Raw genomic sequence first — 13,825 nt, 5'->3', positions numbered from 1 at the left:
ATGTGTGTATATACATAACATACATACAGATACCTACCTACCTACCTACACACACATGTATATATCTATGTATGTATATATGCATGTACACACACAGATATTTTTATTATTTATTAGATTGAAAGTCACAATGGAGCATTTTGCTATGTAATATTACAGTATGTGCTTTCAGTCTAATGTTAAGTCGCTTCTGCTTATGGCACATGTGTATTTCCACAGTTTTAGTGTGTTGTCCTGTTGATTCTCCCTATATCCAGATCAATGAATGACTTATCTGTAGTCTTCGTCTGCTCTCATGTTGTACTTCTACTAAGTGAACTGAATGAATTCAAGATCTGTAACACAAAGAAGTGCCACCTCTCTTGCCCCCCATTGTTGGAAAATTGTCAAATACTCCCCTGATGTCAATTGAAGTGCAACTTTCCTAAAGGCCTTTTTGATTGGGTCATCAAAGAGGATGTGAAGGCATGAGAGTTTGAAATATTGTACGTATCAAAGGCATAGAATTATTCCATTGTGATATACCACAAACTACAAGCAAATAACAGAAAATCCATCTGCGAAGAACAATAGAGGAAGACAAAAAGGATGGATATTGATGTTTACAGTCTTGAGTTCTCAAATCTGCATCTAGTTCTCAAAATTTACTGGCAATTAGAAGGTTCCATCTGTGCAAAATTATCTGATTAGGGGTAGTCGTTACTTGTTAGAGTTACTTTTGAACATTAGTGAACGTGACATAGAGTTACTTGTTTATCAAGAATTTTAAAAAAATATTAGAATTTCCTTTTTATTTAAAACAATCTTTGATTGTTAATGAAGTGTTATAGATTGTCAATTATACATGCATGCTGCAATTTCTTTGAAGAAAGATTATAGTCTAGGTCTTTCCTTTTTATAAATAGTAATACAACATCAAATTTTTCCCATAGCATTTTTCAGAAGGATTAATGTCACAGCTGGCATATTTTTTGCATTATGAATGTTGATTTAGGCACCAGGTGTGAATTTGGTCCAATTTTCTGGTTACAGGAAACTTTTCTCTATATCAGGCATTATTAGCATGTAATGATTATTTTCTTGGGGGTGCTTCTAACTATCTTTTAATCTAGACACATATAATGAAGATGTTTAGAACTGGTGTGATGCGTCTGCATCACACACTTTGGCTGTTTTTAAAGCCAGGCTGATGAATTTGAACAGGCAGTGCGTTATTATACTGTTTGTAATACATTAGGATGGAGGTTCCAATCATTGCAGAGTTCGTTATAGAACAGGGATGCTTTCTATGTGACAAGTTGTTTGGGTTAGAGGCTGACACATATTTGGCCTACATTATTGTTTCTTCTATTTCCATTTGGATTATCATGATGCATTTCCTTCTTTCCTATCAGATTTTGATTTTCTGTTTCTTTTAATTTAGGTGAGAGAGCAAACAATTTTTAAATTTTTTTATTTTGCTATCTCAGAGTCAACAAGTATTGCAATTTAAGCTGGAAAGAAAAATAAGAAGGATCTAATTGAAATAAAAGGATTTCAAAAGTTATAAATTTTACTGAAAATTTGTAGTATAACAGATATCTCCTCATACTATTCCGTGAAGCTCCTGTGGAGGTGTGGGCAATGACCAGGAATCCCCAGATGGTCAGTACTTTCTTTTCTTGCCTTCTACGATTAATATATTTTTGGATTCACGATAGTAGTTATCATGATTGTGGAACTTATTTAATAATTCTCTCACCTTTACTTCTTATATGATTTCGATCTTAATTGTTGATGAAGACATTACAAAAACAATAATTTGCAATTTATTTTATGAATTCTCAAATAGGAAAATCGATATAGATTAAATTGTTAAATGGTACTTATCAAAGTTATCTAGAATATAGTTTTTCATAGAAACATGTTCAATTTGAAATGCATTTTTCTAATCAAAATTGAACTGATTGAAATGTGCTTGTTGAAGTGATACGCTTGATCAAAGAAAACAGACTAAACTTTATGCAGTACATAATGTTGGATATTAAAAGTCTTCACAGTTTCACAGTAACATATAAGGAAAATATGGCAAATGAGTTATTTTGTACTTCATAAAGTAAATTATAGTAAAAGGTAAAGTACTTTTTGTGCTATGCAAAGCCAGACTCTAATTTCTGATATGAGACTTTGCTGATGTCCACAAAGGGAGTCATTTCCAATTACATTATAAATTGTTGTTTCGTTTGGCTGCATATTGATATCAGGACCAAGCACCATAATTACCAAACCTTGTTAACTCGCCCTCACTGAAATTATAATACATGGTTATGTTCCTGCCTTATTTCTGATCAAAAATCATGAGTATGTTAATAAATTGTAAACTATCAGAATTTTAATTTAGGGTTTTTTTTTTGGATATATTTATCTTAGATGAAATCTGAGAACGATAAGTAACATCAATTTAATGACAGGTTCACAAGGAAATTATCTTGCTATATGCAATAATTTGGATATATATTGGTCTTAGGTGAAATCTGAGAACAAGAAGTAACATCAGTCTAATGACAGGTTCACAAGGAAATCGTCTTGCTAGATAAATGCTAGAATCACTAATATCTAAGCATGTACAAGAAAAACCTCAACATGTGCTGAAACTGTACATTTGTTTGAATAAAAATTAGAGTGAAATCATGCTTGGACAATCCCAACATCCCTAAGTTGAGATGGGCAAAGGAAAAAACATTGATCATCGCATGAAATCATGATGGCAAAATCTGGCAAGATAAATTTGGAAGAAATGCGCTGATTTGAAATTCGAAAAAACTTCCATATTTTGAGCCATAGTAGCATTCCATTTACACAACAGTGTAATATTATAAGTCGAATTTAGTGCCATGTCACCTTTTCTGGCCAGTGGGTTTTGTTGCGCGTTTAGTTCGTTTTGCCTTGGTCCCATGGGCAAACCGGGTTTTCTATGTGATCAGAGTAGTTTTTGGCCTCGGCGATTTCAGTTGTGAGCTAATTGGGGTTATTCCAATGAGGTTTCCAGATACTTACTATTTTTAGTAAGTCAGTAGGCTTTGTATTCTTGGCTTTGCATGGTTGGATAAGGAGCATCTTGCCGAGACCTTATCGGCAAGCTACCACACATGCATATCCGAGTCCATCTAGTTAGAGCTTTTAATGCTTGAAGATTTAACAGATTTATTATAAAGCGACTTTATAACCTAAGTTTATATTGTTGATGTCGCTTTATTACGTATGGGCACTTTATCTCCTTAAGTGGGGGAAAAGTATTATTTTAAATAGGAAATAAAGAAAGAAAAAGGGGAATGTGAGAAGTCATTTGTTTGTTCTTAAAATGGAAGATGGAGCTCATTTCCAAGATACGTGGTTTTTTATTTGGATTTCACTTTTCTCTCTTTGAGTGTTATTCTCGAAAGCTTTAGCTTTCAATAGGTGAGAGGACGAAAATCCATTGTTGGTTGTAGACATCGCACAGGTGTTTTACATTGTTTCTAGGTTCATCTTTCCATGATCCAATCTTGTTGTACTTTCTATATCTACAATTGGGTATTTGGTTTATTTTACTAAAGAGCTTCAATTAAATGTTAAATCTGAAATGTATTTCTGCTAAAGATTTAATGCAATAATATTTTGGGGGCTTCTTTAATTGCTTGTTTATTGGAGTTTTGCTGGTAAAATCTGAAATGCATTGCAATATATTTTTGTTTAATTTTTTTGTAAGTTTCCATTAAGGTTTTCGAAGCAAATATCTTGTTAGGGATATTAGAGTGGTATCAGAGCTCTAAACCTGCTATCCTGTTGAGTATTTCGCATTTGTAAATATTTAGCACGATAGAGGAATGGTTTCAAGCCACGTAGTGCTAATTGCTGGTTGGAGTGCTCCAAATCATAGCTACAGGCTCCAAGGGAATTTTCGTAAATAATGGATATGAGTTAATCAAATTTATGCCGTGAATGTTTTGGAGAAAAATTGATCGATGTGAAGGCCTTTTAATATTCATCGGGCTCGGGACGTTACATTCTAAGACCAACCTTTATCAATGACGTTTGAAGTCATTGGGAATGATGGGTGGATATTTTGCAACTGATTGTTTGTGCAAATTCAGTCACAAAATAGAATGACCAGCCACAACATGTGAGACAAAGTCTCTCCTACCTTTAAGGGAAGACTCCTCTTTCTCACCGTTCCTTGGATCAATTGAAGGTAAGCAAGAAGTTGAGAGATTTTGTAAGGGGTGCTACAAATATTCTTTCCTCCTAGCTTTCAAGAAATAATCCACTTACTCACAGAGCAAGTAATGGGCAAGATTAAATACATAAATCACACCTCTATCTAATAGCTGAAAACGGTGATACTGATAAACCAACACCAACTCAAAGGCTGATTGAAAGCGTACTGGTTTGGCTCAAAGAAAAATCACTGCCATTGGGGATCGAAGACTTTTAGAAGTAGATGATTTCTACTCTAAAACTTATTTTTTGTTTTAATTTGTTCTGTAATAAAAACGTCCATCATTGGGGCGCGAAGACTTCCAGAAGGAGGAAATTTTTAACTATTTTTCATGAATTTGAGATGGTAATACAAGTTACAATCAAAGCTTCTAGTCTATGTACCATCACAATTGCTCACAGTCAAAGGTTTGGCTCCAAGTGTTTCTTAACTCACTATGCTCTATTATTTAAACATACAATGAAACATGAATCAAAGACAATAGACACAAATTATAGTCAAAGCTTCCAATTTGTGCTATCATAATTGCTTCCAATCAATGGTTCAAATCCAATTGCTTTTTTTAATTCACTTTTCTTCCAAATTGGTACTATACAATCAAAGTTATGCTTGCACAAGTTTGGTAGAGCTTTCTTGCATGCAATAAAAAATGATTTTTACAATTAGAGAGGCACTCCTTTCATAGGAGAAGAAGTGAGAAAAAGGAGGAAAAAGTGGGAGCAACTCAATCAATTTTTAACCCGGTCTAACTAGGAAAGAAGAAATATTGGATTACATGCGATTGCATTACATGTGTTTGAGTTGCATGCAATTGGATTACATGTGTTTGAGTTACATGCGATTGGATTACATGTAATCCATCTTCTGCATCTACAAAGAAGAAAACTACACTTGAAAAAAAGATGAAGATGTTGAAATTGTTGATTTTGAATGAATCAATCTTGTAGACTATTTGCAAAAGCTGTGTACTTCGTGAGGATCACGAGATCGGGATTCCTGTATTTTGCACCACTGCATTCTCTTTGATGAGTTTCTAGTTGTCATTTGAAAAACTTGATGTGATCAAGTTTTTTCTAGTTCGAGTTGTTGTGAATTCTCCTTTGTAGATTGACACATTATGGAGTCTCTAAAACTTTGAAAACCTTCTCGATGGTGTTTGGATGTAAACTCGGAAGACTTTCCATCAGTACCTTTAACTCCTTTTTCTCTTTCTCTTTTTTTGAAGCAAAGTGCTTAGCGTATTCCCCCACAAACTCAGGTTCTCGAGCAGCCATTGGGAAAATGGAGAACAAATGAATTATTGCTTCTTTTGATTTGAAACACGCCTTCTTTACTGGATGTCTCCATTCCTTGTAGAAATCCTGACATATCTTGACTTGCTACATCATGAAAGTTTCAAATGGGATTGAATCCACGAAAGCCCTGAGATTTTGAGTTTTGATTACAGGTCTATGAAATCTGAGTGTTCATAGTATGGATTAGATACTTATCGAACACATTTGGTGGCTGTTCATGAACCGGACAGCAATGTATGTGGTCAAGAAGTGTCAGAATTGGACTTAAAAAGGCAAATTGCATGTGGGAAAAGATGGGCTTTTGATTGTATGGCCAAGAATGCAAGTTGGGTGTATAGGAATGTGTGCAAAATGCCAACTTTGGTATTAAAAAGAGTGATCTTTTACCAAAATCGGGTTCTTGAGAGGCAATTACATGTGGTAAAAATGAATCATTTTTACCTAAGTTACATGGGTACCCCTCCCCCCCCTCCGGACCTCAAACTGGTTCGAACCGGTTTGAGATTCGGGTCCGGTTCGACCACGGTTCGCCCAAGGTTCGATTTTTGAATCCTGGTTCGAACCATGGTTCGAACCCGGGCGGACCAGGCTGGGAAAATCGAACCAGGTTCGAACCCAGCCAAGAACCCGCCCACGGATGCGAAATTAAAGTTATTTATTTGCATTTTTAAATAATTTTTGGGGTCCACGTACCCTAAAAAGGTGTTATGAATTGGTTTTTTGCTCTCTCATAGTCATTTGTTGTTTCTAAATAGGTTGTTTTGCCTTGAAGGAGAGCACATAAGTTTTTGAGCAAGCATCTGGTTGTGCAAGGAGGAGTTTGAAGATTGACTTGTTGGTGTTCTTGAAGTGTTTGTGCATCATTTATACACATTTGCAAACTTGCAATGGCTGGAAAAGGACCAAGAGGTAAGATCTTATTCCATTTACTATTGTTTTGTTGTAGTTTTTCCATTTTTTTTTCATTTCTCTTTCAATCTTCATATGTTCTAAGTTCTTGAATCTTTTCCATTATTTCAAAATTCGTCATTTTCTTGCATATAGATTATGAACATATATCCAATTAGTAATTTATTGCCATAGGGAAAGGTTCGAAAGTAATGTCATCTACCTCTTCATCAATAGGCAACACCGAACAAAGAATGGAAACCAACTCTGATTCTCCTCTATGGAAGTATGTAGACATTATAAAACCCATTCCAGGAGGTGGTGCATTCTGTTGGAGATGTCGAGCATGTGATGTAGAAAGAAATAGTTCTTATTATCGTGTGGTAGGCCATCTATGTGGTTATACTGGAAGAGGAGTCAAGAAATGCCCTGGCAAAAATGGTGTCCCTATACCAAATCACACCGTGTTAAAATATATTGAAGAGCATGAGGCAGCAGAAGAGAGAGAAGGACACAGGGCAATAGAACTCAGTAGTAGTAGCAATAAAAGTAAAAAAGCTAAGGGAATGCAGCCCCCCTCAGATGTTATTGTACAAGACCATCCCTTCTTCAATACTACAATGGACACTGACACTGAATCTGTCCCCATTGTACACAAAAGAAAGGGGCCAATAGAAACTTCTTTTCAAAACAAGGCTCGGGATATTGCTGACATTAAGGTGGGAAGATGCCTCTATGCAAATGGGTTGTCTTTTAATGTTGTCTGCTCTCCGTTTTGGAAGGACATGTTGAGGGCTGCCAATGAAGCTCCAAAAGGGTATTGTGGCCCCGGTTATGAGAAAGTGCGCACCACCTTGTTGGATGATGAGGTCCAACGGGTTGAAAATCAATTGAAGCCCGTAAGGGACTCATGGGTTGAGACAGGGGTGACAATTGTTTCAGATGGCTAGAAGGATTCTGGGAACCGTCCCTTGATCAATGTCCTTGCGGTGTCCCCTAAAGGGGCAATGTTTCTAAAAGTGGTGGATTGTGAGGGCAAAGTAAAAGATGGGCCATTTATTGCTGATATCTTAATTGAGGCCATTGAACAAGTGGGTGCAAGAAACGTTGTCCAAGTCATAACGGACAACGCAAAGAATTGTAGAGCAGCAGGTTTGTTGGTTGAATCACGATATCCACATATCTTTTGGACACCTTGTGCAGTCCATTCACTCAATTTTATGCTACAAAAGATTGGGAACCAAATTGAGTGGATCAAAACAGTGTATGAAGAGGCTGAGGACATACAAATGTTTGTCACAAACCACCACATGACTCAATCTCTTTTCAGGAACTACTCAAAATTGGAGCTATTGAAGGTAAATGAACTTGAACTCAAATTAGTAATTTAATTTTTAATATTTGACAATTTCTGATTTTTCATATTTTACTTGTGCAATTGCCAATGTGTATACTTTTCTTAGTTTTCTAAAATATGTATCTAATAGTTGTTTTTTGCTCTAATTTATGTCACAGGTTGCTGAGACCCATTTTGCATCACATATAATCGTCTTAAGACGACTTGTGCAAGTGAAAGATGCACTTCAAGGTATGGTAATCAGCAACAATTGGGGTGTATGGAAGCAAAAGAACACTGAAAGGGCAAACAAAATAAAGGATAGGCTATTGGCTGACTCATGGTGGGAACGTGTGGAATATCTCCTTAAGATCACCGAGCCCATTATGAGCATGCTTAGGTACATTGACATGGATAGGCCTTGCCTTGGAGAGATCTATGATGGCATAGACTCAATGATTGAGAAGATCAGGCAAGTTATAAATGAGCAGGAGCAAGATCCGCAAGAGACCTTTTTCAAACAAGTGCAAAAAATTATTGATGAAAGATGGAACAAAATGACCATTCCATTACATTTGCTTCCCTATGCCTTGACCCCCAAATACTATAGCTCACAATATTGTGATCTACCAGGAAGGTTGCCACCATACAGAGATATGGAAGTGTCTGACGGGTACCAGGTAGCATTTAGAAGAATATTTCCTGATGATGATATAAGAGATGTAATCATGGAGGAGTTCATAGCATTTGTCAATGCTACAGGTCTAAGTAATGATGCTCTTCGTCATCAGTTCAAGAAGTATGCTCATGGTTGGTGGTACCTCCATGGCCAAAAATTCCGAACATTGCAGCCCCTTGCAATCAAAGTTATATCACAAGTAAGTTTTATTTTTTTAAAAATTAGCTCCCTTTATCTTCAAAAGAATTTTTTAATAAGATTGAATTAATTCCTTTTTAATTGCCTACCCTATGTTGTCTTTATAGGTTGCTAGTTCTTCTGCATCAGAAAGAAATTGGAGCACCTATTCTTTCATCCACTCGGTGAAGCGCAATAGGTTGCAATCAAAAAAAGCCGAGAACCTGGTATTTGTGCATAACAACTTGCGCCTTCTTTCACACAAGAGTCAAGAATACAAAGAAGGGGAGACAAAGAAGTGGGATGTAGATGCAGAGATTGCGGACTTGGATGCTTCCACTGCTGCGCTTACAATTGATGATTTTGATAACTTTGATGCCAATACCATTGTTGATTCTGCTGCTGATCCCATTGGCCTTGGTGCAAGTAATAGCGTAGGCAAAGAAGGAGGAGATGAAGAAGAAGATGAAGAAGAAGAAGATGAATATGAAGAAGATGAAGATGAAGAATGAAGAACTTAGAACTAGAAATTCAGAATTTTAATAGATTTTCATTCTATTAGTTACTGTTAAACATTGAACGTGAAACAATGACACTTGAACTTGATATTTTAAATGTTTTGAATCTTTCATCTTTGATGTTGAAGTTGATTGAATTATGTTACTATATGATGGTATGCTCACCATGATACATTGATATGTTATTGTTTATGCTGATTTAAAGTTTTAAATGTGTTTATGGTACTATGCTACATTCTAATTTTAACTAATGCTTCATAAAAATGTATATATATATATATATATATATTTATAATTTTTACATGTTTTTGTACTAATGAACCCAAACGAACCCAAGCCCCTTTCCAAAATTTCGTCGAACCAGCGAACCGGTTCTCGAACCCGAACTCGGAAACGAACCACGAACCGGCAACTTAGATTTTTACTTAAGGTAAACATGTAATTGGGTTCGGAGGATGTAATTGTATGTGTTGTAAAATGTATTGGCATGAAAACACGAAAGGTGAAAGTATGTAAATGCACTTGCATTCTTGGATATGATTCTTCAACTTTCTTCCAAAAAAGAAAAGAAAACAAGCAATCAAACAAACAAGAAAACTAAGTACAAAACAAATACATACCACTTGCTATTGACTCAGACATGACAAACTTCAAGATGTTCTTCTACATGCATTTTTTTTTTGGAATTTGGAGGATTTTCAAGCATGTGAAACGAGAAGATTCATCTTATTTAAAGAAAAATGCAAAAGATAAGATATGCCTTTGAACAAATGGACAAAGATGAGGCAAATAATGAAGCAAGAAATACAAGCAAAGTTGAAATCTTCTTCTTGGAGCTTAGTGAGCTGAAAATGGAGGAAAGATAAGTTGAAATGAACAAGTCTTCTCCAAAATCGGGTTCTCCAAGTGCAAATGCATGCAACAATTTAATAACATTTGACCAATTCAAAGTTTGCAAATGGTAATCTCCATGTTCAAATACTTGGGTGTTTTTGCATGTAGAAGGCAAACACGCAAGCTATAAACCCATGTGATGCAAAGGTTTTTGTATAAAACTTGTTCTTGGGACATTTTTGGGAACACACATGCCCTTCGAATGCTAAAGTCTGCGTTATTATTAGAATCTTTGCTGAAAAACATGATTCTCCAAGACCAAAATATGCATTCAAATGCAAAAACGTGCCGTCCTTGATGAATTGTTTGGGCTGGAAATGCAAATTTCTGGGTGTTTTGGGCCAAAACTTGCCCTTGAAATGCCAAAATCTGGGCCATTTTTGGCATTGGAATGCAAAAACGTGGTCTCCAATATAATTTACATGCATTCAAATGCATAATCGGACCCTAAAATGTGTTTGCATATTTAAAATGTATGTAAATATGGGCCGAAAGTGCAAAGCACACTCTATTAGAGGTATTACATGCAACGTTGATTAAAAAATGCATGTGCTGGGTGTAAGTTACACTCTCCCAGCCACATTGAATATTTACAATATGTAAATATGATATGCCTTAGGTGTTTTTGGCCTTGGGGTTGAAAAACAAGGTCTTGGGATCCCATTACATATTACATGTTGGCTGGAAAAAGCCATTTACATGCAAATCGTGGTCTTGAAGGCCCATTACATTTTAAAAAATACACTTTTCATGTAAATTGGACTCTTGGAAGTCCGTTACATATTTAAAATATCCATTTAAATGTCAAAACACATGTATTTTCAAGCCAAAAACAGACTCTACGAGTGCATTTGCATGTAAAAGGACTTGTTATTGAGTTTTGCACGACTTAAGTGACCAATTTAGCACATGTCTATTAACATATTTACACTATATAGTTTATATATTATATGCAAATATTATTCAAAAAAGTAATATTTAACTTAGAAGTTTTAAAATGAAGCATAAAGTAAAAGTTAACGTTAAGTTAGAACTATATAGTGATAAAGTCACGTAAGTGAAAAATTAAAAAGCAACTCAACATGAAAATATAATATAAAGTGCATTGTAGTCACTTAAGTGATGAAGTAACTTAAAAACTTAAAGTGAATTTATGTTATATTTTCAAAAAGTGAATGTCAACATTGGAGAGTCCACTTTTTGGGCACTTAAATGGTCATATCTTTTGACCACTAAGTCCGATTAAGCCTTAAGGTATACCAAATCGAAGGGAAAATCGGAAGCAAGAGATTAGACGAAACAAAAAGACTAAAAACAACTAAACACAATAAAAAATGCAAGAAAGATGTTGAAGGCCTAAAAAATCAAGCATAGGTTTAATAAAAAGGTTAACAAAAAAGGACTTGACGAAAGCCTTCAATCAAGCAATTCATTATGCAAATTGGGGTCAATTCGTTGATCAATGTTGACCAATTAAAAAATGAATTATCTCATAGTAATGCAAAACTAAGTTGAAAAAGTCTTGTTCTGTTATCTACATTTTGTGGTGACAAAATGTAGGACAACAAGGAGCTGGCTTGAATAGAACTTTGATGGGAGACAATGGATGACAGAGGAAACTTAGATGCTGCTGTGGGTGGATGAAAAGGTGTTTTAAAGAATATAGTGATTTCTGGGTGTCTGCTTGCTAATGTTATCCCTCGGCCATCGGTAATTGTATACAGGAATACAAGTTAATATTTGATTTGTTGGGGTGTTGTGAACATAGCAAACAATTCATGTATAGAAGATTAATGGCACAAACTAAATCACAGAAGCTTACAAACAAAAACTAACAGGGATAGAATCAAACATTTTGCTTTAAGAACAAAGATTATGGCACAGGTTTATTATAGATCATGGTCAATATAGCGACATCTTGTTACATGCCCACATTGCTCCAACCTATTGTGTCATGCCCAAAATTTATAAGGCAAAAAAACAACTATTTTTTTTTTAAATCACATATTGACATATGCATGTTACAACTAAGCTAGCACAGAGTTAGGTGATTGGAATATATCTATTCAGCATATACAAATAGAAGTTACGTTCAATGGGTGGTATGTGTGGTTACAAGTTTAAATCATTGATTGAAAGTGATCTCTCAATTTGGTTATTTTACATAGAGTAATACTCTTATCAGAAATAGGTTGCTTTAACATCCTACCTAGGTCTTAGGTAACTCAAGATAAGTAATTATGTTTCAAGTACCTTTAGGATATAGTTGATTGATTATTGATTCTAGCTTGGTCATGGTGCCAGATGATTTGTTTCATTCGACACTCTAATATCACATCATAAATAGTTCTAACGGTGAATCCTATTACATTTAGTTAGGGTTCTATACAAATTTTGTTTATAAGAATGACATGCTAAGTCCTAGGTAATATACATTCACAGATTTCATTCATGTTCGCTTCAATACCATCTGATACATTTGATATTACCTCCTAAGTCTATATCCTTTTTCATAATGTATTGCATCAAAGCTACTATGTTTTCTTGTGTTTTTCATTATGTTACTCATGCTCGGATGCAATGATTGTTCTACATGCACTTGTTTGCCTCCTTGTAAAATATAGCATATATATTATATTGTCATTCGTTTCATGTTTGAATGTTGCCTACACCATATTAACTAATATTAATGTATACAACTTATTGCCTTGAAACGTTTGACACGTACACTAACCACAATATTCTTATGATTATACTTAACATCCTTGGTAATGATGGAGTGATAATAATTAAATTTATGAGTCATCCCACTTTAAACCCTATCATAGTTTAGTTAACGATAAACTAAACCAAATGTGTTACTAACTTACAACTTTTAAGACAACCATACAATGATCACTAAAATATTAGAGCTCCCTATATGCTAACCTTATCACCATACAACCCACCCACTATTCCATTTAAGAATTCTAATTACCTCTTCAATGCTTTATTTCATAACGACCCCTTATATTATTTGTCCTAAATAATATTATATTTAGAAAATTAAAAGATAATATTATATATATATATATATATATATATATATATATAAATATAATACACAATAGAAATATAATATTTAGTATATGTGTATACTCAATGTTTTATAACATGATATTGCTTATCCCATAAACATAGTATAATAGATTACTTAACATGTGTTACTTAATATATACTAGTTACACGTGAAATATTATTAATAACCTACTAACTATCCCCCAACTAACTTTGACAAAATCTTTCATTGAAATCCCCAACCTGAGCGCCCAAAGCTCAAAGCTTTAAATTCGCTTACTCCCATTTATTGCAAACACCTACTACACTAAACCTTGACTCCCTCCTAACCCACGTGGCATTGCTTTTCTCAATCCAAGCGCTATACTATATGCCTAATGCCCTCTTGATTTCATGAGCTATTCACTCCCGATTCCTCTATTCATGTGGCATCCCATTTAAATCCCTAAACTTAATCTTTCACTCTAATACTAATCTCGATTGTGGGTGAGATAAAGTTGTGGAGGGGACCGTACCACCTAGGGGAGTGCACTTCTTCCTTGAAGGAGGAGCATTTCTTTGCAAGGTGAGGGAGGAGAGTTTGGGGGAAGGTGGGCGAGTACTTTCCTTTGGCAGAGCGCCCACTCCTTGGGTGCAGAGAGGGCCGCCAACCCCAATGTCTCCATATTAAATGTCTAAAACAAAATGCCGCCAATACTGAATTTCAATGGTTATTTATGAAATGTGCATGACAAGGACCTGCTC

The 13,825-nt window shown here is 35.1% G+C and overlaps 1 protein-coding gene and 1 long non-coding RNA gene across 5 annotated transcripts in view; both read left to right on the top strand.

Annotated features, from left to right (window-relative positions):
* LOC149573106 (Transducin family protein / WD-40 repeat family protein) overlaps positions 1 to 13,825 on the top strand; it is a 258,800-nt gene that overhangs the window by 57,974 nt on the left and 187,001 nt on the right. For all 4 annotated transcript variants that reach the window (XM_089814285.1, XM_089814284.1, XM_089814286.1 and 1 more), the window contains exon 7: positions 1,578 to 1,644. In XM_089814285.1, the coding sequence (XP_089670411.1) occupies positions 1,578 to 1,644 (67 nt within the window). The remainder of the gene's footprint in view (positions 1 to 1,577; positions 1,645 to 13,825) is intronic.
* Positions 8,561 to 9,058, top strand: LOC149573107 (uncharacterized). The gene is made up of 2 exons (XR_016359649.1): positions 8,561 to 8,634; positions 8,741 to 9,058. It is a non-coding gene; the product is annotated as an uncharacterized LOC149573107 (long non-coding RNA).

This window comes from Cupressus sempervirens, chromosome 2, assembly GCF_028749045.1.
Source record: "Cupressus sempervirens isolate cs-2001-9-10 chromosome 2, ASM2874904v1, whole genome shotgun sequence".
NCBI lineage: Eukaryota > Viridiplantae > Streptophyta > Pinopsida > Cupressales > Cupressaceae > Cupressus > Cupressus sempervirens.
This window is presented reverse-complemented; position numbering and strand designations above follow the sequence as displayed.